The sequence below is a fragment of the Choloepus didactylus genome, chromosome 20 (genome assembly GCF_015220235.1).
Source record: "Choloepus didactylus isolate mChoDid1 chromosome 20, mChoDid1.pri, whole genome shotgun sequence".
In the NCBI taxonomy this organism is placed as follows: domain Eukaryota; kingdom Metazoa; phylum Chordata; class Mammalia; order Pilosa; family Megalonychidae; genus Choloepus; species Choloepus didactylus.
This window is the reverse complement of record NC_051326.1, coordinates 15,377,393-15,401,332: the sequence shown is the minus strand read 5'-3', so window position 1 is coordinate 15,401,332 and position 23,940 is coordinate 15,377,393. Positions and strand designations below refer to the sequence as shown.

The window sequence follows — 23,940 nt, the reverse complement described above, 5'->3', positions numbered from 1 at the left end:
GGTCCTTTCAGGGGAGAATGAAAACCACTTCTGAAGACTAAGTTATAAGCATCAAATTAATATTTAGGATAAGAAAGGACTGAAGAAAAAGCTGGACTGAAGAAAAAGCTGGGCAAGGACAAGAAAGAGCCCCACTTTGATTAAGACTAATAAGCAGGGGTCAGCAAATTATGATCCAGCACTCCTTTTTTTGTAAATAAAGTTTTATCAGAACAGCTGTGCCCATTCATTTACCTACCTGTGGCTACTTTCACCATAGTACACAGTACATCACAATAGCAGAGGTGAGTAGTTGTGACAGAGACCATATGGCCCACAAATCCTAAAATATTTACTACCTGGCCCATTGCTAACAAGTATCTACATGTTACAAACAGGATTAACTATCAGGAATAGCGTGGTTTGGAGATATTGTGAATAAGACTAACATGTCTCCCTAGATGTCATGAGGCAGCACCAGACTTAAAATTTATCAATGTAAAATAAGCTACAAAATTGGAAAAACTATAACATGTCACAATGTAGAATCTGGTTGTAAAGGCAATTATAAACAGAAGGGGGTGCTTATTATGGAACCTAGGAAAAAGGAAGTCTGGAAAGTAAATCTATGTTAGTACAATTTTAACGTTGTCTGCTGGAGTAACAACATGTTTAACTGACACTGATATTCTGGTCACCAGAAGGGTGTCTTTTCTAGTGTAGTGGAGAGAATTAATCAAACTTGACCATGGTGTGGATGATACATTATTTCTTAATCTCTTCCAACTCTATTTGTTCTGACTTCATGCTCACAAAGCAAGCTGTGATTACTGTTCTGATTTTTAAGGTACCTTGATATAGAGAAGAAGTATATCCCTTGGTATATTAAATTGACTTTGTGGTAGAAGTGTGTCAGAACAAATAAATGTAAGTCAGTTTTCTCAAGGCCTGTTGGCCCTAAGGATTGTTGATCATTAAGGCATCAGATTTAAAGGCCTGAAAGCCTAGCTCCTGAACTGGGTCAGTTCCCTTGGAACACGGCACACAATGAAACAGTCAAAACAGCCACGTCATCCTTACATTTCTTTCCAAATGGGCAGAAGAGAAAGAGTGCTGAAATGTTGGACAGCTCCCGCCCACAAACTGTAGGGGTTGAGCCAAAGCTGGGGTATCCTGGAAACATGCCTTAATGTTCGTGTTCTCAACCAGCCTGTACTCAGGAGAGCATGGTCAGGAGCCCACTCTGAATCCTGGCTTTCCTGCAGACATGAACTTCCGCATCTGACTAGTGGGCCTCTGGTGGTAGCATAAAGGACCGGAACTGCCCACAAGCAGCAGCGTTGGTAAGGCTGCAAAGGGGCAGAGGGCTCCCTTGCTGGTCCTCGACCTGTCCATCCCACAGGGCAGGCACGTACATCCACTCACCCCAAGAGCTCAATCTCCACTTGGGGTGTCCAGGGAGATGTGAGGTGGGAGCCCACATCCTTCTGAACTCCCCAGGACCTTCTACTCAAGAGGAAGCTCTACATCCCTGGGAACAACTTTTTTCTGTGTCCTGGAGAAGGCCTGAAGTTCTGCCTAGAAAAAATGGTGTAATACAGTGGGGCAGTCTTTGTAATTTTGACACCAACAGCCTGAAAAAAAAACAGATGGCAGAGAGGAAAGTGCTGAGAGGGAGCTCTAATAAATCAGTTTCTGGATTTATTTTAGTAAGCCCAAACATTCGACCTTGTCAGTGTCTTCCAGTTGCAACATGCATGATATTTCCAAAGAAAGGAAAAGTGGAAACAGTGCAATCCCTACCACTAAATTGAAGCTAGTCCCTCTAGGCAAAGTAGCAGAATATTAAAAGGGTATGAAAGCACAACCTGTGTAATAGGAAAGAAAATAGAATCCTGTATTTCTCAGAAGAGAGCCAACACAATAGGCAGAATTGACACTCCATACAGGGAACGGGACGGTTTGAAGCAATCTTCCCAGTTCTGGTCTACACAGTGTTTTAATAAGAATATAAATGAGCAAGATGAAATCAATCCTTATTTGATTCTAGTTGTAGAGGATTCATATACTTTTCCATGATGACAGCATGGTGTATTAAAACTATAAGCATGAATTCAGGGGCAAGTGCAGTGTCTCATATTTGTCTTTTTATTCCCAAAGCCTGAGTCAAAGCAGGTGTTTAATGTTTGCCGAGTGACCTGTTTTCTCCTCAAACAATCCAACCCCATTTTCTAGAACAGGTCTGTTAAAAGTTTTTTTTTTTTTTTTTTTTTTTTTAATTATCTGAGAACATTACTCACTGAGAATGAGTTTTCTGCTTCCACTAAAATATGACTTTAAAGTCACTTTATGTCAAAAGGAATTGCTATGACTTTTAGATGTAAATCTAACAAGTATGGACACTGTTCATTTATTCTTCTCCTTTAGTTATAGGAGCATTAACAGTGTCTGATTTCCTAAAATCATGAGATTAAAATAGTATATACACATACCCAATTTCTCACAGGAAGTTGGCAAAAATGAAGGGTGTGTGCGGGATGGTGGAGGGAGTGAAGGCCAGGGAAGCAGTTTTCACATATGTGGACTACTGTGGAGGTCAAGGTGACAGTCTCACCTGATATATGACAGTGAGTTATTTCAACAAGGAAAGGGGACGAGGAATACACTATGATTTGAGTGGAATGGAAAGAATGCAGGTGTTTCTCAACTGTTTACATCTTGCCTAACACACAGTTTGAGAACCTGCTCTAGAAAGATAAGACTGCGCGTGGAAGCCAGGGCCTTCTGGAGAGACCCCGGCAGTCTCACAACTGCTGGATTCTGGAGGGAAGAGAGCTAGAAAACAGATACTAAGGGAACTGTGAAAATGAACGAATTTATTTCCATAGGGCTCTATGAAGCACGCAGGGAGTTTTACTCTGAGAAATGTAGGGTGTATTTTGGAGCAGGCATTCATAAAACTGAGAGTAGTGACTTTTAATCAAGTGGATGACAGTGATCCACAGACCAGTTGTAGCCAACTGCCACCTCTGAAGGCCTCTTCTTGCTACTCAAATTCTTCCTTTTGTGATTAAGGCTGTAGGCAGTAATGGTCCAACCACCACCATCGCTTCTTTCCTGCTCTTCTCCTACCAGGACTAGACGTGACAACTAAGAGGCTGTGCCTCAACGGCAGACCTGACCCTCGCTGGGGCTGACCAGCCGAGCTTCCCCAGAATCTGTTCTAGATCTCCTAAACTGAGTAAATTCGCATTGTCATTCCCTGAGTGTCAGGGACAGTGCTGGGAACAGGTGAAAGGCAGACAAACCAGGACAAGGCCCTGCCCTGAAGGAGCTCACAGTCAACGATGGAGAGGGCTACACGCAATGACAATGTGATACACCAGGGATAGACTAGCAATCGAGTCTTCCCCGGTAATTATTTGAGCAATTGCTCTCTTGGTAACTACTTTATCATTACATCTGAAAAATTACAAAAACAATATTCAAATCCAAATAGTCCAGACATATATCAAATTAAAAAGTGAAGTTTCCTGTTAACAGGTATATGTATTCTTCCAGAACTTTTTATACGCATTTTCAAACCAAATACACAATTTGTACAGTTGTTCAATGAAAAAATAGAATCACAATATAAATGTTATTCTGTAACTTTTTTTGTCCTCTAAAAAGATCATGGTTACTTCTCTATGATACGTATTCACCCCATCCTCTTTGACGGCTGCATAGGAAAGGTTAGGGAAAATTTTGGGCAAAGTTAATATGTGATCGGGCCTTGCAGACCGAATTGGAATTCAATTGGTAGACAATTGTGGAGAGCGAGTGGTGTGCTCGTGAGGCTTCACAGGAGGGCTGGGTGGGAAAGGGGGTTCAGGGAGTGGGGACAGCCTGTGCATGGAGGAGAGGTGTGGAAACACAGCCACTCTGGGGCAGCATCAGTGGTGAGGTGAGGCTGTGCTCCAGGACAGAGCTCCTCAAACTCCAAGGTGCAGCAGAATCACCTTGGGGATTCCTTAAAACTGCAGCTGCCTTGCTCCCCCTGCCCCCTGAGATTCTGATTCAGTAAGTCTGTGACACCAAAGTTCTTGCTCTTAACTGCTCCACTATGCTGTCTCTCCTTAAAGGACAGTTTGTGTATACAACATTCTGCTGGAGACAAGCCAGGAAGGTCCCCATGGCAGCAGAGGAGGAAATCCTGACAGTTCTTACATGTTGTTCTCACTTAACCATCTTGTCTTCTAGCACCCTCCCCAACCCCATCTCTTCCCTTTGTACTTTCATATCATCTTTCATCTGAGAACTTCAAAAGAATTCCCAACACTGACCTCATGATTGGGGAATGAGAACAGGCAATAACCTCATTTTACAGAAGGATAAACAGAGGCCACAGGGAGCTGACTTTCCTCCCCGGATGAGTCAACGCTGGAGCTGACAACAGAATTCAAGCCTGACTTTCACTCTGTTCACGATATTATTGCCCTTTCTCCTGAATTTCACAGACTCTGGATCACTTTCTTCATTGATTGAGGCAGCATATGGAAAGCATCCTGCGCAGTGCCCAGCTCACGACAGAGACAAGTCATTTCCCTCCTTGACCACCACCCAGGAGGGGCTACCCCGAGGCCCACTGAGCTTGGCGGCTGTTCCTCTATGTTCTGCAAAACGGCCACAGGAATTCCACCCAGCCTTTTCTTCTTAGGGTAAATTTTGGAATGCCATCACACAATGAAAGAGGCAAAGGCGGTTGCATTGCAAGGCTTAGCTTCTGCACCACTTTGGGAGACAAGGGCACTATCTATAGTTACATGGCTATTTATGAAAAAGTTGAGGCAGTGAAGCTGTCTGCCTGGAAGATGGCAGGAATGGTTAATAAAGCTGGGACTTCACAGCATTTAATGATGCTGAGTTTGTGCGTGTGCAGCTCTCTCCTAGGTCCAATGGCATACAAAGAGGAACAGGATGATCCTACTGCTGAGGAGTGGCAGGCATCATTTTTGGTTTTGGATGAAGCCCTTCAAGCTTGGGATTGACCCCAGGTACTTCAAAGAGGAAAGGCCTCTGGAGCCGAGGCTCTCAAAATTTAGGGTCCATAACAATCAGCTGGCTGGGCTACTACTAATGCAGATTCCTGGGCACACCCCCAGAGAGGGAAAGAGGTGGGATGAGGTCAGGAGTTTGCGTTTGTCACAGGCTTTCCTGGAGAGTCGGTCATAGGACCACATGTGGAAGCCCTTCTGAGAACACAGGGAAAACTTTTTCCTATTTTTCAGCTCTGGGGCACCTCCAGTCACTACTAATCAATATTAAGCCAAGTTGTGAAAAAGCAGTTTTTACCTTGCAGTTTTCCCTCATCTCCAGAAACTTCATTCTTCTTTCTTGTTGTGATGGGGTAAAACAACTCAGGGAACAAAAATAAAGAAATGCACTGACTTCCTGTAACTGATGATGAAACAAAATTTCAAGGAAGGGTCACAACTATTAATGACCACTTAGCTAATTGGTTTTTTCTGCCAAAATTTAAAAAGCAGCTAAACATAAACAGGGTTCTTTCTTGACTATTATATACAGTGAATTAAAAAAAAAAAAGAGAGAGAGAGAACGCCAGCTGGAAGGAATGCCAGAGACTTGGACAGATACTGCTTCCGCCATTACACAATGCTACGATTTGGAAGGATCTTGTATCTAAAAATCTTCAAGGAGTCCGTCTCCCCCTCCACTTGGTCCCACTAAAGACACTGATGCCACATCGCTGCGGCTGCCCGGACCCCGTGGAACACGGGCCTGGTGGTGAGAACCTGGCCATCTGCAGGGCTGCCCGCTGGGGAGGTGGTGGCCGTGTCATGTAGAGAGAGGACGAGGGGTTCTCTCTGTGCCCCTACCTTGAACTTTATGCAGTAAACTAGAGCAAGTATCCAAAGAGCTGCTTTTTTTTCAAGCGAACTTCATTAACTGGAGTTTCAGACCCTTGTGTTATGAAAGGAAGAGATGAAGCAGAATTGAGCCATTAATTATTTGGCGAGGTTCCAAGGCATTCACCGTAACTTCTCACAGCGTTTCGCAAGCACGCAGAAGGTGGCTGCAGGCTGACACCTTTGTCTAATGCCCTGTCCTAGAAATGAGTTTGGATGCTCAGGAACACAAAGACATATTTCTGTCCTAACCGATTCTTCTCTGATCCATTCACCCGTTGCCAAATCTCCTTTAAAAATTCTCCAACATTATATTCAACCTTGAAAAACTTTTTCCAAATAGGCATGAGTGTTTTCTAGAAGATAATTTTCATGTTGAGAATCAATTCTCTTCCCCAGTCCCAATTTTACCTCTTTGAAGTGAGCTTGCCTTTCATCTGTAAATATGAAAATAAACATTAATAATTAATGCTTTCTCATCCTTTCCAAGTAGGAAGTTTTATTTACTTGGAAGAAGAAATCATTACTTTCCAGAACTAGAGAGACAGGCAGGAGCAGAATTGGGAGCTCAGCTTTTGATGGTCTTGAAATAGAGTCAAACCGCCACAGTTCATCCCATCAGGCTTCCAGAGCACCCTTTACTGGGCAGCTTCCTCCTGAGTTTGTACCTCTAGATGATGTGCTACAAACAGTGGCTTTTCAGATTCTCACTCTCATTTCTGACCAGCATCTCCTATGAAACACTTTCACCTTCCAAAATGGAAGCCAAAACATCTCCCACGTAACTTGTAACAAATGTGCCCATTACCTCTCATCCCAGTCCCACATATGCTCCTTCTTGTGACCCGTCCTTTGGCCCATCTCCAGTAGGCTGTGTGTCCACAGGCCCCGCCTGCTATTGATGGCTGCATGAAACACCCTCACCAGGCCAAATCAGAGCCCCCTCGGCTCAGCTGCCTTTGTCGAGAAGCACAAGGGTGAGCGCTGTAGAAGAAACTTGTCTCCCAACACATCGTCGCCTCGGAAGGTTACAGGGAGAACCTTGCCTTGCCCGGCTCCCACTCATGCCCCCATCTCTCCACTGGGCCAGCCTGGGCCCTACTCCACTCTCGGCCTGAAAGAACACATGGGGGTGATGCATGCTTGTTTCCTCCTGCGCCCAAAGCAGCATTGCCTTTGATGCTGAAACTGCCTCCCCCCAGGTCCCAGGAAGAGCAGGTAGCTGAACACTCTGGGATGTGGTCCTCTTCCACCCAGCCACACCCTCTGGGTTTACACACCTGTGGGAGGCCAACCACCACCCTCCAAAGATGCCCATGTCCGAACTTCCAGAACCGCAAATGCGTTTCCCTACCCGGCAAGAGGGACTTAGCAGATGCGGGTAAGCTGAAGTGCTTGTGACAGGAAGGGCATCCCAGATTATCCAGATGGACCCGACATGACCTGAGGGCTCTTTGGAGAGGGGCCGCAGGGCTGAGTCAGAGCAGAGAGGTCCAGCGACAAAGGGATGTGAGCCAAGGAGGGTGGGCCTCCTCAAGAAGCTGCACGAGGCGAGGAAAGGGGTTCTCCTCTAGAGCCTCCGGAAGGGGCGCAGCTCTGCAGCCTCCGTGATTTCAGCCCTCTGTGAGCTTCCTGTGGCTGCTGTAATAAACTATCACAAACTAGGTGGCATAAAATGATAGAAATTTACTCTCATGGTTCTGCAGGCAGAGCCCACACTCCAGGCGCTGGCGGCCACACTCCCTCTGGAGGGTGCAGGAGAGAAGCTGTTCCTGCCTCTTGAAGCTTCTCGTGGCTGCAGAGGCAACTTGCAGCCACATCACCCAAGCTTCTGCCTCCGTGGCCACGTTGTCTCTTCCTCTTGGTTCTTGAAACTCCAGTTTCTAAACTCTGTCTCACTCTTGCAAGGACACATGTGACTCCATTTAGGGCCTGTCTATCTGGATAATCCTGGAGAAGCTCCTCCTGGCAAGACCCTTAGCTCAATCACGTCTGTTGTCATGTACGTTAATATTCACTCCTTTGCCACATAAGGTAGTCAGGTTCTGGGGATTGGGAAAGGACACGTAGCAGCCACCATTTAGCCCGTGAAACACTGAAACTGACTTTGACATCTCACCTCCAGTTCTGGGCTGTTTTCAGCCACTAAGTGGTAATTTGTCACAGCAGCCACAGGAAACTGGGGCACAGGCTGGTCATCTCGCCCTCAGGTGGGCTCTTTAAGCTGGAGTCCTTCTTTGTTCCCTCACCCTGCAGAGACTGCCCTGAGTAACGCTCGGTGTCCTGTGGCCTGGGCTGTGGGGGGTGATGCTTGTCTGGATCAGACCTGGGGGGCGGCCTGGGCCTCCAGCGCCCACTTCTGCCACACCACTCAGAGCTGCACTGCGCTGTGAGAACTTGCTCTGGCTACGTAGTTACACGTGGAGAAGTGAGATGCGCCAAAGAGAATCCAGAACAAGAATATTGTGAAATGTCTCAGGAGCTGTGAGGGATGGCCCAGGTGGGATTCTGTCTGACTTGAGGGAAGGACCGACATCCTGCCTTGTCTTCCACCCCAAAAGCGAAGAAAAGGGTTTCAAGAACACATGTCTGAAGGGTACTAGGCAGCTGATACCCAGGCTAAAGGAGAAGGACGAATTCAAGACCTAGGAATGTCCTTTCTACTCCTTTTCAGATGTTTCCGTAAACTTGGGCAGTTCGGCCAATGACCTTAGACATTTGGAGACTTGGCGGTAAGCCTAGCCAAGGCAGTTTTATTTTGATCTTGAACAAGTCATTGCCCTTACATTTCAGCTTCTTCACTAGCACAGTGGAAACATCTTGCAGGGTGAATGCAAAACAAACTTCCCTGACATGATATTCCAGTGTCTTGGAAATAGTGCTACTGGGACAAAACAAAACTAAGTGTAATGTTATCTGGGGCAACAGGAAGTGCTTTCCACACTTATCTTGCATTGGGACTTGAACATGACTACTGGGAGAAACTGTAAGTGGAAACGATTCTAATTTAGATACAGGTATGACTGGAAGAAAATGTATAGTAATAGGTTAACAGTGATAAAAGCAATGGTGGTGACAGGTTTTCTATATGGAGGGGCTTAGGGTTGGTAATTTGGTGGGAAGTGGGAGCTAGAGAAGGGTCTTGAGGCTGCGTTTGCAGAGCAAACACACACTTTTATTGGGATTGCATATTTCCTTGGAGTGGGTTTTGGGGGCAGCAGTACTAACACTTACCCAAACCACCCCTTAGGGCCACTAATGTCTGACTAGTAGAAGCACATGTGGTTTTAATTTTCTCATTTACTCTTTTCTATCCCCTTTCCATTTTTTCTATAAATGAAAACTACTAAAATCCCATGTTTTTTGTTTTTTTTTTTTCTTTTCAATAACATTAGTATGTACATAGGAAAAAAAGAGGAATATTTGACAGATTTTCTTTGGGGGATAGGATTATGTCAGACTTCCATTTTCTGCTTTATGTATTTCTATATGTTTTAATTTAAAAATATTTAATTTAAAAGGCAATTTTCAATTACTATGTTTTAATTTAAAAACACGTAATTTAAAAGGCAATTTTCCATTATATTTGTTATCAGAAAAAAAGATTGTTTTTTTTGATGACTACTCTACATTAAAGGCATTAGTGAAACACACACATTGCTTTTAGAAGTTTCTCTGAAAATACGGGGATGGTAATAGTGATTTTGAGAATAAACTTTAAAAAAATTCAAACATTATTGGGGTGAGGGTGAGAGAAGTGGTGAGAAAATTCTCAAGTGTGTGGAAGAGTGACTCAGGGCTTGGTGACTGGCTGAGGGCACCTGCCCTAAAGGGGAGGGGACCCAGGGGACAGGTAGTCTCTAGGGCGTGCTGCTCAGCTCGCCTCCTTGGAAAGCTTCTTAGGGAAGCGACAGGCAGCGTCTTTGGAGAGACTGATAGAGGAGCTGTCAATTCCAGGAAAACAAGCTGAAATAGATAAATTAGGAGGCTTCAGCTCACGGTTGTGGGAGCTCTGAAACGAGTTAGTCCCAGTCACTCTCTAAGAGTCGTCTGCTCCAGGCAGGCTACATAATTTCCACAGAAGAGCTAGACACTGAGGGGACCATCTGGGTTCCAATGCTGAGCTGTAAAGACAAAGGACAGGCCTGTGTTTCCACTGGTTTCCGAAGCCCTCCAAGAGGAGACCTGGGGCGGCTCCGGGCTAGGAGGCTGGTTGCATCCGGAAAGTGTGGGGCACTGTCTCTACCTGTCCTCAGACTGCTGCGTTCAGAGCAACACCTCGGCCTGCAGACACGTCCTCTGAACGTGCCAGGCACAGGGTGAAGGGGACTGTGGGGAAATGATGTTCCGGAGCCGATGCCTGCAGCCCAGGGTACAGGAGATTGAGCCCTGGGGAGGCTGCATGAAGCAGGCTGGCTTTTCCTTCTGTAAGCACACGGCCTGTGTTAGGTTTGGCCTGTGTGGGGTTCGGCCTTGCAAGGTCTTGTCTCGGTCTCTGGCTTCATGGGAAGTTAACTCTGCCCCAGGGAAGCCCTTCGAGTAGGCTGGCAGCCCCTCTTCTCCACCTGACAGTGCCTCTCCCGACCTGGAGAGGAGAAGTCAAAGAACTGCTCTTTCCGGGCCCTTGTCCATTAGAGACAAATGTTAGGGTCTTTTAGTTTCTCATTGGCAGTCACTGTCTACTCACTCCCATGACCAATTTCATATAACTTGGGAATGACATCACCTGCAGTTCCCTCAGAAATCCATTCATTTGGCAATTATTTCCTGAGCCCCAACGATGGGCGAGGTCTTATATGGGGGAATGAGCCAGTTCTGCTCTCTGCCTTGCGCAGCTCATCATCCAGTGAGAGGGATAAACAGTAATAAAATGATCATACCAATAACTATAGGATTATAATCACATTACATGATACAGAGGAAAAGGACTAGAATATTTTGAAAGCAATGGCTTTCAAACTTTCTGAACAAAAAATATGTCTTATATTATAACCCAGCATGTATGCAAACACATACACACACAGACATACATAATAAAGCAAATGTTCCATTAAACAATTCTGACTCTTCCTATGAGCAATGCACTTTGATGTCTTCCGGTCTATACATTTTATAATGCTGGTTTCAACCTGATAAACTGATTTCCCAGCCCACCAGTGGGGTGGGCTTCACGTCTTGAGAACCCGTAACAGGGGGCTTGAGCTGGGGTGGAGGTCAGGGAGTGAGATTTCGGCCAAGACGGGTCAAGTTAAGGAGAGTTACGCAGAAGCAGCCAGGAAAGAATGTTCCAGGCGGAGGGGACAGCATTCGGAGAGACCTCTCAATTTACAGAAAAGGAAACTGGGGTCAAGGAGGAGATGTGATTCATCCAAGGTCACACAACACCAAGCCCAGACCTCCTGACTCCAAATTCAAGGTTCTTTAACACCCAGCAGTCTATCAGTTGTAGTTTTCCTCTTCACTTTACCTAATTATGTACCCAGGGCTAATTATCCTCACCTAGGCTGACTAGGAGAAAAGAGGAAAGAACAAAGGCAGGAGGCTGTGTTTACCGAGTCCATTTAATTCTACATGCAAAACAATACACCTTAGCTCCGACCCCACCCGGCCCCCAGCCTGCACTGCAAGCTGCTTGTTCCTTCCTGGTAGGGACTGGCCAGGAGCCACACTCCTTAGGGCCTGGCCTTAATGAAACGGCATTTACAAAACGTCCAGGCAAGGTTTAGATTCAGTTTAAGGCCCTGGGAAGAACGAAGGTCAGTGGCTCCGGCTTTTCCATCTCCCCATGTTGATTCCTGAATCTGGCTTTCTACACGTTTCCATCTTGCTCGGTTCCCTGCTATCAGCTCCTGAGACTGCTTTGCGTGGTTGGCTGTGTAAATGCACAAGGAATGTCTCCCAACTGGCTTCAGTTGTGTCGCATGAAGGTAATGTGAATCCAGCAAGTGAAATAAAGGACAGAACCAAGGCTGTCAGGGACAGGGTCAACGTGATCTAGGAGGGTGTATGAAGGAGAGGGACCAGAGGTGGCAAGGTCCTTAGGCCAATTAAAACAGTCAAGAGAAGATGCAGGGCTGACACATACAGTTGTTCAGTTTCTACACTGCACCAAGACAGCCAGAGGAGCGGATGAGTGAGGACTGAAGCAAAGCCCATGCTCCACTCACACAACTATGCTCCTGGCAAGGGGCTGCAAATTCCTGGAGGAAGAACCTTTACTCACAGAGGCCCCAAAGGAAAGGCCCAGCAGGGTATCTGGTCAGAGTTGGAAAGAGCCAGACCCATGTAACAGCACAGCTAAGATATGACCACCAAGCCTAGGCAATGTCTGCCATCTCAGGGTTGTTTTTTTTTCCTTCCTCAGCTTTTAAACACTCCTGGTTTGCGGAAGGATAAGGACTGGTGGTTCAGTGCCACTCTCCAGTGACAAGCGGGGAGTATAGGAGGTTGACAAGTGGGGACTCCTCACCGTTCTGACACTATTAAGCCAGAACCCACGGTCCTCCCCCATCTTCACTTCTCCCCCATCTAAGCAATCCAGCCACACCCTGAAAGCACAGCTCTACTCCTGAGATTACAATTTTTAATTTAACAAATATTACTGGTAATACATGCCCACGTAATAAAAAAATCCAAACATTACATGAAGCTAAAAACAAAAAGTAAACAACCCCTTCCAATTTTTTAATTCAAGTTAAAATCTTCCTCTTTCAATAACCTTCTCACAGCTTCTCCCTGATTCCACACCTGCCTTCTGTACTCACTGGACCCTGTCACTCCTCTGCCCCTCATTCCGTGACAACCAGTGCCCATCTCGGGCCTGCAGCGCTGCCACCTCTGCCCCCAGGCCGGCCGCCTCTCTGCCATCTGAGATTCGGCCTCAGAAACCCTGCCCTGAATGTGCCAAGCAAGCCCCAAGCCGGGCACCTCCCCACTCCCTGCTGCTCCTCCAGGCCAGAGAGTCTGAGAGGCTTTGCCCACTATGAAGTCGTGGCCAGCCCGGCCCTCGCCCTTGCTCAACAAGACTTTTATTCATCTCTCACATATGCCCAGGCTCACTTCTCACAGTGGTTCATTCAGACCTTTGAGATGTTAATCCCTCACCGCCCTCCCCTGGCGTCTCCCACGCCCACCCCGCACCTCAGCCACTGACCTGGGCTCCGCTTTAGTGAGGACAGGAATGTCTTTTCTGAGCAGGAACCCCAGTCATCTCCAAGGACTTCACCCTCCAAGTAAGGGGTAGAAAGAGCCAAACCCTCTCCTCCTACCAGACTCGGCAAAACTAACCTTTCCTTGGTGACCTCAAGATCATTTCTCCCTGCTCCCCTTCTCCCTTGCACTTGGAATATTTTCCTCAAAGAACTCCTTTTCCCTTCTGCCATCAGACATGCTCAGACCTTGTTATCACAAAACATTGTAAGTCAATTCAGAACTCGTGTTTTAACTGTAAGTTGGCTGGGTCACCGTGGGGAACAATGTGCAACAAGCCTATTTAAACAAAACAAACAAAACTGTTTGTCCCTCTGCCTCTGTAATTCCCTTTATGGGCTATATCCCAAAGAAATAACCCACAAAAGAAAAACAGTAACTTGTACAGTAGTGTTCAAGGAGAGATATTTATACTTGAAAAATGTTGGCAGCAACCCAATTACCCAATAATAGATGGATGATCAAGCATATTTTCATATCAATATAATGGGATGCCACAGAAGCAATGGGACAAATATGGAATATGTTGGTATGGAGAGATCTGCAGATGGAACACATTTTAACACACCAAAAACACACATGCATAAAATGCATACTGACTACAGTTATACTCTAGCTCTCTCTCTCTCCACATATATAAAACCGATCCCCCCTTAACTCTATGCACTCTGGCTTCTCTCTCCAGTCTTTTACTGAGCTGACACTTAGCAATCATCATGACCTTCTTCTAGTTAAATCAGCAGGACTGCAGCTCTCTTCTGGAGGCCCTGTTTTCCCTGGCCGCTGAACCATTCAACCTTTCCCACACCTCTCTTTCCCTTTTCCTACCGATGCCCAGTTGTCAAGGCTTATTCCTTGGGGCTCTGGTCTGTGCACTCGGTATTCAAGACCTCTAGACAGATGCCTTTTGGGGAGGCCACTCTGCTCTGTGTTGGTAACTCCTACATCCATAGTGCCACTCCCAGCCTCATGCTCAGCTCTGGTTCTGTGTGATCACTCCCCTTGGATATTCCCGTTGTCACCTCTGCTTGTACATGTCTAAAACCAAACCTGTCTCCAACCAGTCTCTTCAAGATCCTCATTTCTCGTTAAGGTCACCAATATGTTCCCAAACTCAAAAAGAGCCCCCACCCAGGTTGGGTAAGACTGACCTGCTTACCGCCCCCATCACACTCGCCCCCACTGCCCTCCTTCGGTGGATGTTGTGCCTTGGCTCCCAAAGAGGCCCCTCTGGAGTCCTGTCCACTCTTAGGTGCTCACCTCGGGGAAAGGTCCAGTTCTGCTTCTTTCGTGAAGTCTTTTCTGATTACCCTAACTCACAACGATTAGTTTCCTCTCAGAATCCTTTTGAACGTAGACTCTGTAGCCTGAAAGACCTGCAATAAACTGTTCTTCTTCCCATTTCCTCTCGGACTCACCAGTCCCCTGGAGAGTTCCTATCACCCTCTGCCCTGGCTCCCAGGTATCTCCCTCTCTGGAGCCTTCCCTGGCTCTCACAGGCTTGGGTGACTCTTCCTTCTGGGTTACAAAGCACCCTCTCCCAATCGCCGCTGGAGTTCCTATCCCTTTATGTGGTAATGACTTAGGTAATTTTGTGTTCAACTCCCTAGTCAGAATGTTAGCTGAGTTCCTACAGGGCAGAGACTTGGTCTTACACAGTAAAGCACCAAAAACTGTGTTACTGATGTCCAGTAGTGTCCTAGACACTAACATTCCATGTGTACGTCTGTCTTCCAAACCACACTACAGTGTCCTCAAACAGGGACTGAATCTCATTCCTTTCGTGTTCCACAGGGGCTTCGAATATAAAACACAGAGAAAGTGCTTGGAGAATACTGTCAGAGTATACTTAGAACAAGGCCTGTGAAGACAAATATGCATATTTATAAGAACAACCTATAAATCTGGAAGCTATTTCAAAGCACTGCACCTTGCTATTTTGGGGCCAGCATTACACATCTTTGTACTTAGCAGAGGTCCTGTCACTTAAAGGTGTTGATAGGATGCCAAAACTGGGAACTTTCAGCTGTGAGCTCTACTCATCTAAAATCAGAACAAATCAGAGAATAAATCGGAGTTCCTGATAAGTGGCAATAATCTGCAGGGAATGGGATGGAGGGCGGTTGGCGGCTGGCTGCCAAAAGTCTGGTGCTGCAGAGAAGTCTGGCTACATAGTTTATATTACAGTTCCAGCGATAAGCCTTCAATGAAACCCGCCTCACACAGGAAGGCATATTTAATTTCATCCAGTGGTCCAGGGCCTGCCCCTTTTACATGGCAATACATACACTTCAGTCCAACTATGGTCTGCTGACTCAGCAGCAGCTAAGATTTCATTTCTTACCAGTCAGGAAACACCATTTAAATGAGAAGGTGGCCAGGACAACAACGCCCTCAGGATAAGGTGAATGCTTCCCCCACAGGCTCTCCCAGCGGCAGTGCATTCTTCCAGCCAGCCAGGCCCAAGGACTTGTTCACTAGCGGTCAAGTGGCAGGGAAGGCTTCCACCCCATCTGGGACAAGTGTGTGAGTAGTCTACAATCAGCTGGAAGAAGAGGCAGATCCTGTTGAGCAAACATTTACCGCAGCACAGGCTGAGCTGTGCAACAGGCCGTATGTCCCTCAACTCCAAGCCCCAGATCCCAGCAGGAGGCCAGAAGAACCACTTCCCCAGTGCTTGGCATTGGGCAGACTCCATCACGAGAAGGCAGCTATCAGTCCGCTGGACTGGTCCATCAAGGCAACGTGTAATGTGTGTGTGGATGGGAAAGATGCAGTAAGAGGCAGCTGCAGGCCGGTCGCTCCTGGGACCTGGCATGGCAAGGAAGAGGCTGCCCAGCCTGGCCCTGCAGAGGGCTTCTGCCCATCAGGTAGCCACTGGGGGGCACCCAGCCTTCTCCAGCCCAGAAGAAAAAGAGACCTCTGAGCTGGTGAACAGAATACGCCCAGGGGTGAGGGGAAGAAGGAGGTTGCTGCAGGCCTGGGCACAGCCCTTCAAATGGGTAGGACAGAGAGGTACACAACTACCCAAGCAGGAGAGCAAGCCTCACACGAGGCCCCTGGAACACAGAGAACTGGGAATCCAGAGAATTTGAAAAGACATGGGAGAAAGACAGTCCCCTCAAAACAGAGCCCAGTGGAATATGGGTTTTAGTAAAACCTGGAAAGTCATTGGAAAATTTAAAAAGTGAAAGTTAAGAGGTAAAGAAGACTAACTTAAGACCCATTTTCTTTTCATACATTTTTTAACATCTTATTTGGGTCAAGAGAGATTGCTTCATTTGGATGGATGAACTTCAGAATTTCTAGGCTGTTTTTAAGTCACATATCCACAAACAAACACTTCTGGCAGTCTATCTCCCAAAGAAGAGAAGAAGTAGCCGTCAGAAATGTTAATCATTAATCATGACAAGAGTGAAACAAAATAATCATACAACATTCAATACCTTGTGATTTTCTTAGAGAGTATTCTACTACATGGAATCTAGCTATGTCACTGGTTAAAAAAATTTATAATAGTTATAATTGCTTAATGCAGAAAAGCTTGGAAAACACTGGAAAGCACTAAAAAAATGCCCTTCATTTACAAGCCCATTACACAGAGATAATCATTTATGATTTGGCATTTGCTCTTCCAGTATCTCCTTACAGATATTTTTCTTTATAAGAATAGTACACTCCTCTACACGCTATTTTGCATTCTATTTTTTTCAATGAATGTATCAAAAGTTTCTGACATGAATATATACTCTTCTATAAGATTGTTAATGCTTATGCAATATTTTATCTGGTAGATTAACCTATTCAATCCCCAACTCATGTCTTTTCTGGTTGTTTTAAATATTTGATATTATTAATACTATTGCATTAATAAAAATCATCATGCAAATAAACAGACACCTCTGACTTTCTGAATATTCCTAGAACTGAAATTTCTGGTCTACTTATAATGCTCAGGAAGGAGCTGGATGTCAGTGGAACCTGGAGGAGAAAGGAGAAGACATTGCCACGTGCATTACCGTGTGATGAAAAGCCAAGCATGAAGGATTGCTGGCAGCCAGCCCCAGAACGCCAGTCTTCAGGGAGAGAGAATTGCTTTGCTGATGCTTCAGTTTTGGACTTCTACTAAACTCAAAACTTTGAGCCAATAAATTCCTGTTCTTTAAGCCAACTTGTATGGTATTTATTTTAGCAGCTGGGAAACCAAGACAGTCAGCATTGTCTGGTGAACTCTACGGAGAGGAAAATCCATCTTTGGCCACAGGATGTACCACCAACCTTGACCAACTATCTCACAAATTTGTTCTCTTTGCCAAATGGAAGACTGGATTGTGGAATGTGAATTACTCAGCATAAACCATCTTAACTAAAGGGCAAGCAACCCAAAGCACATGCCCAAGCGATAGGTGTGTCATCATTCTATAATAAACATAAACATTTGGCTAGGAAACACAACTGGCCAACCCATGACAAAATTAAAAGCTCAGCAATACTTCATGATTTTATCCGAACTCCTAATAGAAGCAGTTAATAAATCACTATATGAAAGGCACGCTCTATCAGCTAGGCCTGAACTAAATAAAAGAGTGCACCAGCATTTCAGCTGCAGAACCTTTAAACGTCAAGCTCTCTTGATGCTGAGTAAGAGACGTGGATTTTTCATAAAGGTCGTATAGTCAGATGCCATTTTAGCCAACAGTTGAAAATTAAATTAGCTTATTAGAATATTAATAATGACTTCAGCTGGCCAAATGAAGGAGGGGACCATTCTCAAGAAGGGAAGGAAAAGACCAGGAGGAGGTAATGAGGTAGAGTGTCAGTGAAGGTAGAAAGCCACTTTGGAGGGTCCTGGTTTGGTGGAAACTGGCTTGATTGGCCTGATGGAAGCAGTCTAACCCTATCTGCCCCATGAGTTGAAGGCTGGAAGTAAAGGCACCTGCTTTGTCTATACCAACGGAGTTACTGAAAAAACACCACCACCAACTCTACTGGCCTTCATTAAATTACCAAAGCATACACACTTCTTATAACGATACAAATACAAATCAGGTAAAGTAAAAAGTAAAAGCTCCCCTTTGAGTATCCTCCTCCTTCCCCCACACCAAATCCCACTTCCCAGAGGTAAACACTGTTGTGTTTATCTTTTCAAACTTTAGATGCCTCCACATGGGTATTTTTTCCCCTGATGAAGTTTATCTAAGAATTTAGTTTCATTTGTGGAGTGAGGGTGACTCGACCTTCGTCCCATCAGAACGGCTTGCCCTGGCTCCTTAACTGCTGGGGAATCTCCGCCACAGTCCGTCTGTACTCACTGCCATCCAAAATGACCTCCCTTTACCTTTTCCGTAGTGAGGTTTCCCTCCTAAGATGCAGAGCTCCTTTCCCTCACCCTCTGGATTTCACACAAGCAGAAACTGATCTGAGCAGCATCACTTATTAAAGCCAAGCCTCCAAGAGTGGAGGAAGTGAATGAAGGCTGTGAGAGCTTCACTCATAAGCAAGAGTTCAGCCGCTTTTCCATAAAAATAATATCACTCCCCAGACTGGCCTCCCTGCAACTGCAGGACCAACTGCCCCCACAACACACACAATCACACCAAGTCTGTGCTCTCCTTGAGGTGGGGGTTGCCGCCCCACCAGTCTTTCAGATAGCCAGGTCAGCTGAACACAGGGAGACAAAAGGGCATTTCAGATACTCCAATTTGGGGAGTTGAAATAATACTGCAAGTGCCAGGTCTTCACAGGAAAAACCTCTCCGGGCATCTCAAACACACTGAGAGGGCTGCTGACAGATGGGGGCTGCTGCAGAGAGAGTCCAAGAAGGACTTAAGTCTCTCTAACATTTTGAAAGCATTGCTTTTTAGTTCCTACTTTAGTAAATATAAAATAATGATTGCTATCTCTACATCCTTTCTTTCATTTCAGCCTCACAGCAACCCTGTAAAGCAGATGGCTACCATTCCAGGCTTACAGATGAAGAAACAGGCGCTCGCAGGTGACATCACTTGCCAGGGCTACACCCTCAGGAAATGACAAGCCTGGGACTTGGACTCAGGTCTGTTGTGCTTCCGGAGGCCAGACCTCCTCACTTACCCTAGGAAGGGGTTTAGAAGCCCCTATGGCTCCCAAGGTCTCTAGAGGTTCCATTCTGAGAGCTGAAAGAATGCAGCAGCAGTCCTACGTGCTTGCTCTTCTCGGCCCCCTTCTGGCCCTTTCCATCTTGCTTTCCAGAATGCAACAGCCTCACAGGTAAGAAGTTGAAAAGACTTAAAACACCCAAATTCACATTTGCTTTCTGTTAGTTCATGCAAATTAAAAAAAAGGAAAGAAAGAAAGAAAGAGAAGACTACTTGAAGTCAGAATGTGTGAGGAAAAATTATTATTTTTAAGGTAGCAAGAATAAATATTTAATTAGACAGTGTGACTAAATTTCACCTGGCTCTGCAACATCTCAGATGATAAAATGAGCCCTTGTCTTCAGGGTTAATTAAAGACTACTAAATTATTTCTAATAAAACCCTCTGGAATATGTGGTGTAGTAGAAATTGCTCTAGCCTGGAAATCTGGGTTCTAATCCTGACTCAGCCACTAATAAGCACCAACAATCATTTGCATGGTGTCACAGTTTACAAAGTGTTTTCGCATACTTTCTGCATTAGTCGGATGACTGCGGGCAGGTTGCTTAACTCTTGGTGTCTTGTGTCAAAATGTGGAAATCAGTACACTGAACCATATAATCTGTGAATCCTCCCTTCTCAGATCAGAACAGCACACGTGCTGCAGGATCTTTACAAATCTGTCGTCTGTAAGCACACCTGGCAGATGCATTCTGGTTCAGGAAAATTCTGTTTTCTGTTCTGCTTCTGAAAGATGTTACTTGGCTAAATTGAGGTACAACTCATATAAAAGGTTTGCCACCAGTGGGTTGACTCAGATTCTGGAGACTACCATATTAAGGTCTTGGGTTGGATTCTCGTATGGGAACTTTCCTCTGTTCAGTGGCCACCTACAGCTCATAACTCTAAGCAATCATGTTGCAAACATAACCCCTTGAAGAAGGCTGGCTCAGAGAAGGACCTGGCAAGACCTGTCCTCACAATGGATTCCGTCACGGGATAGGTTGGTAAAGTCACCGTCATGTGGGAATATTACAAATACCATTCTTTCTCAGTTCTAAGACACATAAATCCCTTCTTCAAGTCCAGATTTTCCACTTCCTGGCTGTCTCAACACTTCTGAAATCGGGAGGCACCTTACAATCATACATATATAGTTTGATCTGGTAGTGTGAAATTATTTTACCTAAGAGCTGTTGGTGGGTTGCTGGTGTGTCTTAGAATCAAGGAGATACAGTCCTAGAAAAGCATGGCATTGTTTATACAGATTTAGGTATAAGCCGTGTCCTTCTTCCTGATCTTAACAACTACATTCAATCACAGCTGGACGGCCAATGCATAAGACAGGTATTAGTCCTGTTTGCCAAGAGGAGTGGTTTAAAGGCATTCCATCATTATCTCATAAAACACTGGCATGGATTTCAAAGCGCAAGTCAACCCTTTTAAAAGTCAGAGGATGCTCTGAAAATGTACTAACCCACAGCAAACTGGAAAGGGAACATTTTGCTCACACCCTGCTGAGCCATCATAGCCCTGCCACATTTTCTTGCTTCTTCCTTCACAACCCTCCACACCCCAGTGATATCGCCAATTCCCAAAATACACTCAACCCAGGAGGAGAAGCTCTCCAGTACAGCTGTCTGCTCCTGCCCTGCTCGGGTATTTCAGCGAGCTATGTGACAGAGAGAGAGGACCACTCAAAAGGAATGTCACTCTCAGGCCCCACAGTTCCCATCGCACCCGAGGCAGGTGCATCCCGCCAAACCCCAGGCTGGCATTTGAAACAGAAGAAACTGCACTGCTGGATGGGGGCTGTAGTCTTCCCGAACTTCATCTCTACGTTTAAAACTAGGGCGACAGCCGTCTTTGCTACTGTAAACTAATCTGATGGGCATTGGAGTGGGGAGTGGCTCGGCAGAGGCTGCCAATAGGCCATGATTGAGCAAAGTCAAGCACCTAAATAGTTATTTCTCATTGTTTGCAACCCCAGATGCTCCAAACGACTGGCTCTGTCACTATGATTTTTAGAAGACCACCTACTCCTTTTGCTGCCTGGAATTAAAAAACCAAAGCCTGTTACACAATAGAACTGGCTCCTATTTACACTTATTTTCTAACAGTACACTGAAATCTGAAAGCCAAAAAGAGAAAAAAAAAAAGAAAGAAAGAAATTGGCAATGAGGTACACACACAGCAGTTAGGAGCCTTCAAGTTGAGGCACGTTTATTAAGAGAGAACTTCTGGCTGTGGGCGCCAGCTCTGACTTCAGTTCGGTGTCTGCTCTGTTTGGAAAAGTAAAACAATTTGGGTCCCTCCCCAAGTTCAAGTTCAAGGGACACAAGATAGGCAGGTGCATGGGTAGCAAACATAATCCAAGGAATTGTCCAAATATGCTATAACCCCTATAAGACTTAGAGCTGCAGGAGGCAGCGGGTCAGACCTCAGACCCACCGCCGAGAAACCTCAATTCTTCCTCTCCACTCTGCACATAGGTTAAAATTTCCCATTACCCATTTGGTGACCACCGGGATTTACAGGTATCAGAGATCACTCTTGCCACAACCCCCTCTCCTCAACATACGAACAGCAGGTACTTGCTATCAGGCCTGTTTCCAAACCTCACGTTCTACCACGGTAGTACTATTAAAAAATTTTAAAAAGATTTTAAAGAATACTGCAAGATGCTTTTTCACAACAACACGGCGGAAGCACAGGAACTTGACCCGGCACAACCTTCTCTCCCCTCTTGCCACCACCTCCACTCCCCAGCCTACTAGGAAGCCGCCAGACACCAGCAGCGGGTGTTCATTAAACAGTAGCCGATCACGATGGGGCTGAACCCTTTTCAGCAAAATCTATTCTGAAAGCCCCACGAGCTCTGGGCAGCCAGTCAGAACTGTCCAGACATGCTCCTCACGACCTGCCAGGGCAGGAGCGTGTAAGAAACCTGGGGCCCCCAGTTTGGGCAGGCAGAATTCCTCCCCCATCACTCCTCCCCGCCTCCCCACCCCACCCCAGTCTCCCCTGATCTTCCCCTTGTCACTCGTATTGGCTTATCACTGGGGAAAACCAGAGAGGCCGGGAGGCGTCAGGCCCAGGAGGGGTAAGGAGAAGGGGCGCGGGCTGACGAGAGGTAGTTTGGGGGTGAAAATCAGTCCAGGGCAGAGGGGCGGCAGCGCCGCAGCTGGTGGGGAGAGACCCCCGAGGTGGGTCGGGGGGGAAGGAGGGAAGTGGAGGGGGAGTGGCTCGGGGAGGCCCGGCCGGCGGGGGCCGCAGGGAGCCCGGGAAAGAGGGACCGAGGGAGGGGGCCGGCGGCGGGGAGACGCGCGGGTGGGGTGGGGGGCGGAAGGGGCGCGGGGAGTCCGGTTCCCCTCCCCCAGCCCGGGCCCGGGCCTCCCGCTGACTCAGCCCCAGGGCGCCCGCGGCCTCGGCCCGGACTCACAGTGCGCGAGGCTGCTCCGGCGGGGGCGGCGGGGCGGGGAGGGGAGGCGGCGGGGGCGCTGCGGCTGCGGCTGCGGCTCCGGCCGGCGGCTCCGGGGCGGAGGGTCCTGGCAGAGGCCGCCGCGGTCTCCGGCTTCAACGCACAGAGACTGCGGGGGAAGAGAGCACTGCGCAGGCGCGCTGCGGCCGTCGCTGTCAGTCCTTGCGGGGCGGGGCCAGGGCACCCGCCGTCTCCCGGGCAACCGGGCGGCGAGGGGAGGGCGGCCCCTACCTCCACCTCGTCTTGGCAACTGCGGCGGGAGGTGGGGGGCGGCGAGAACAGTCCCTCTGTGTTGCCACAGCAACAAGGGGAGGGAGCCGCCTCGCAGAAGGACCGCGGTACCCAGGGAACGCTCTTACCTTGTCACTATGGCAACTGGGAACAGCCCCTTCCTTCCTCCTTAGCAACGGGATAACAATTCCTCCACCCTTTCTAATCACAGAAGGAACAATCGCTTACACCTAATTCTATAGCAGCCAGACGACGAATTCTTCTCTCTCATGACTCCAGCGAAGGAAGAAGTAGAGAATTATTCATTCTCTCTCAGCGACGATGAGAAAGCTAGGCTATGTGCTTTGTTCCCTCTCGGTTTATGGCTTCCCATCCCAGTCTGTTACTGGACAATTTCCTCTACCTGTGTTCAACATTCCCTTTCGTCTCCCACCAGATGGTCTACATCTTTACTTCGAAATCGAGCCAACAGAATCGTCTACAATCAATCACCTGGGTTTTTAGCTACCTTACCGTCTCCCTCCCATGCGGGCGTAAACTCCTCTTCTTTCTTCATCTTGCCTGCTAACTGGTGGAGATTCCACCTCCGCAGAACCAGCTCCCTCTCTGACATGGCCGTTCGTGCTCCCATTTCCACTGTTCTCCATTCCCTATTCCCAGTCTGCTTTCATGGACCTCTTCAGTTTTCTTCCTCTCCATGCCTGCTGCCCTCCTCCTCCAATGCCCTGCCCAGGGTTCCACTGTGCTCACTCCCACACTGTGATTTCATCCGCTTTCAAATCTTGGTTCTCTTTGTTCTCTCCTCCCTCGGCCCTGGCTCCCATAGATATCTTGGGGTGACTTCTGTACCTACCTTGTACATACCTCCTTTATTAAAACCCCTACCTGCACTGTCCTTTGTTTATGTGTCTGTCTCCCCACTCAGACTATAGGCTCTTTGAGGGCAGGAATTCCGTCTTACCCATCAGCTCTCTCACATCTAGCATGGATGTGACACATAGTAGAGTCCTAAGTT

At 46.9% G+C, this 23,940-nt stretch overlaps 1 protein-coding gene across 2 annotated transcripts in view; it reads right to left on the bottom strand.

Moving 5' to 3' along the window:
• Positions 1 to 23,457, bottom strand: part of MAPRE3 (microtubule associated protein RP/EB family member 3) — a 65,175-nt gene extending 41,718 nt beyond the window's left edge. The window contains exon 1 of one of the 2 annotated variants that reach the window (XM_037813240.1): positions 23,439 to 23,457. In XM_037813240.1, coding sequence (XP_037669168.1) covers positions 23,439 to 23,452 — 14 coding nt within the window. In that variant the 5' untranslated portion in view covers positions 23,453 to 23,457. Of the gene's footprint in view, positions 1 to 22,655; positions 22,804 to 23,438 lie in introns of those variants that run through there. The other variant, XM_037813241.1, reaches the window with a different exon arrangement.
• Positions 23,458 to 23,940: the final 483 nt, after the last annotated feature.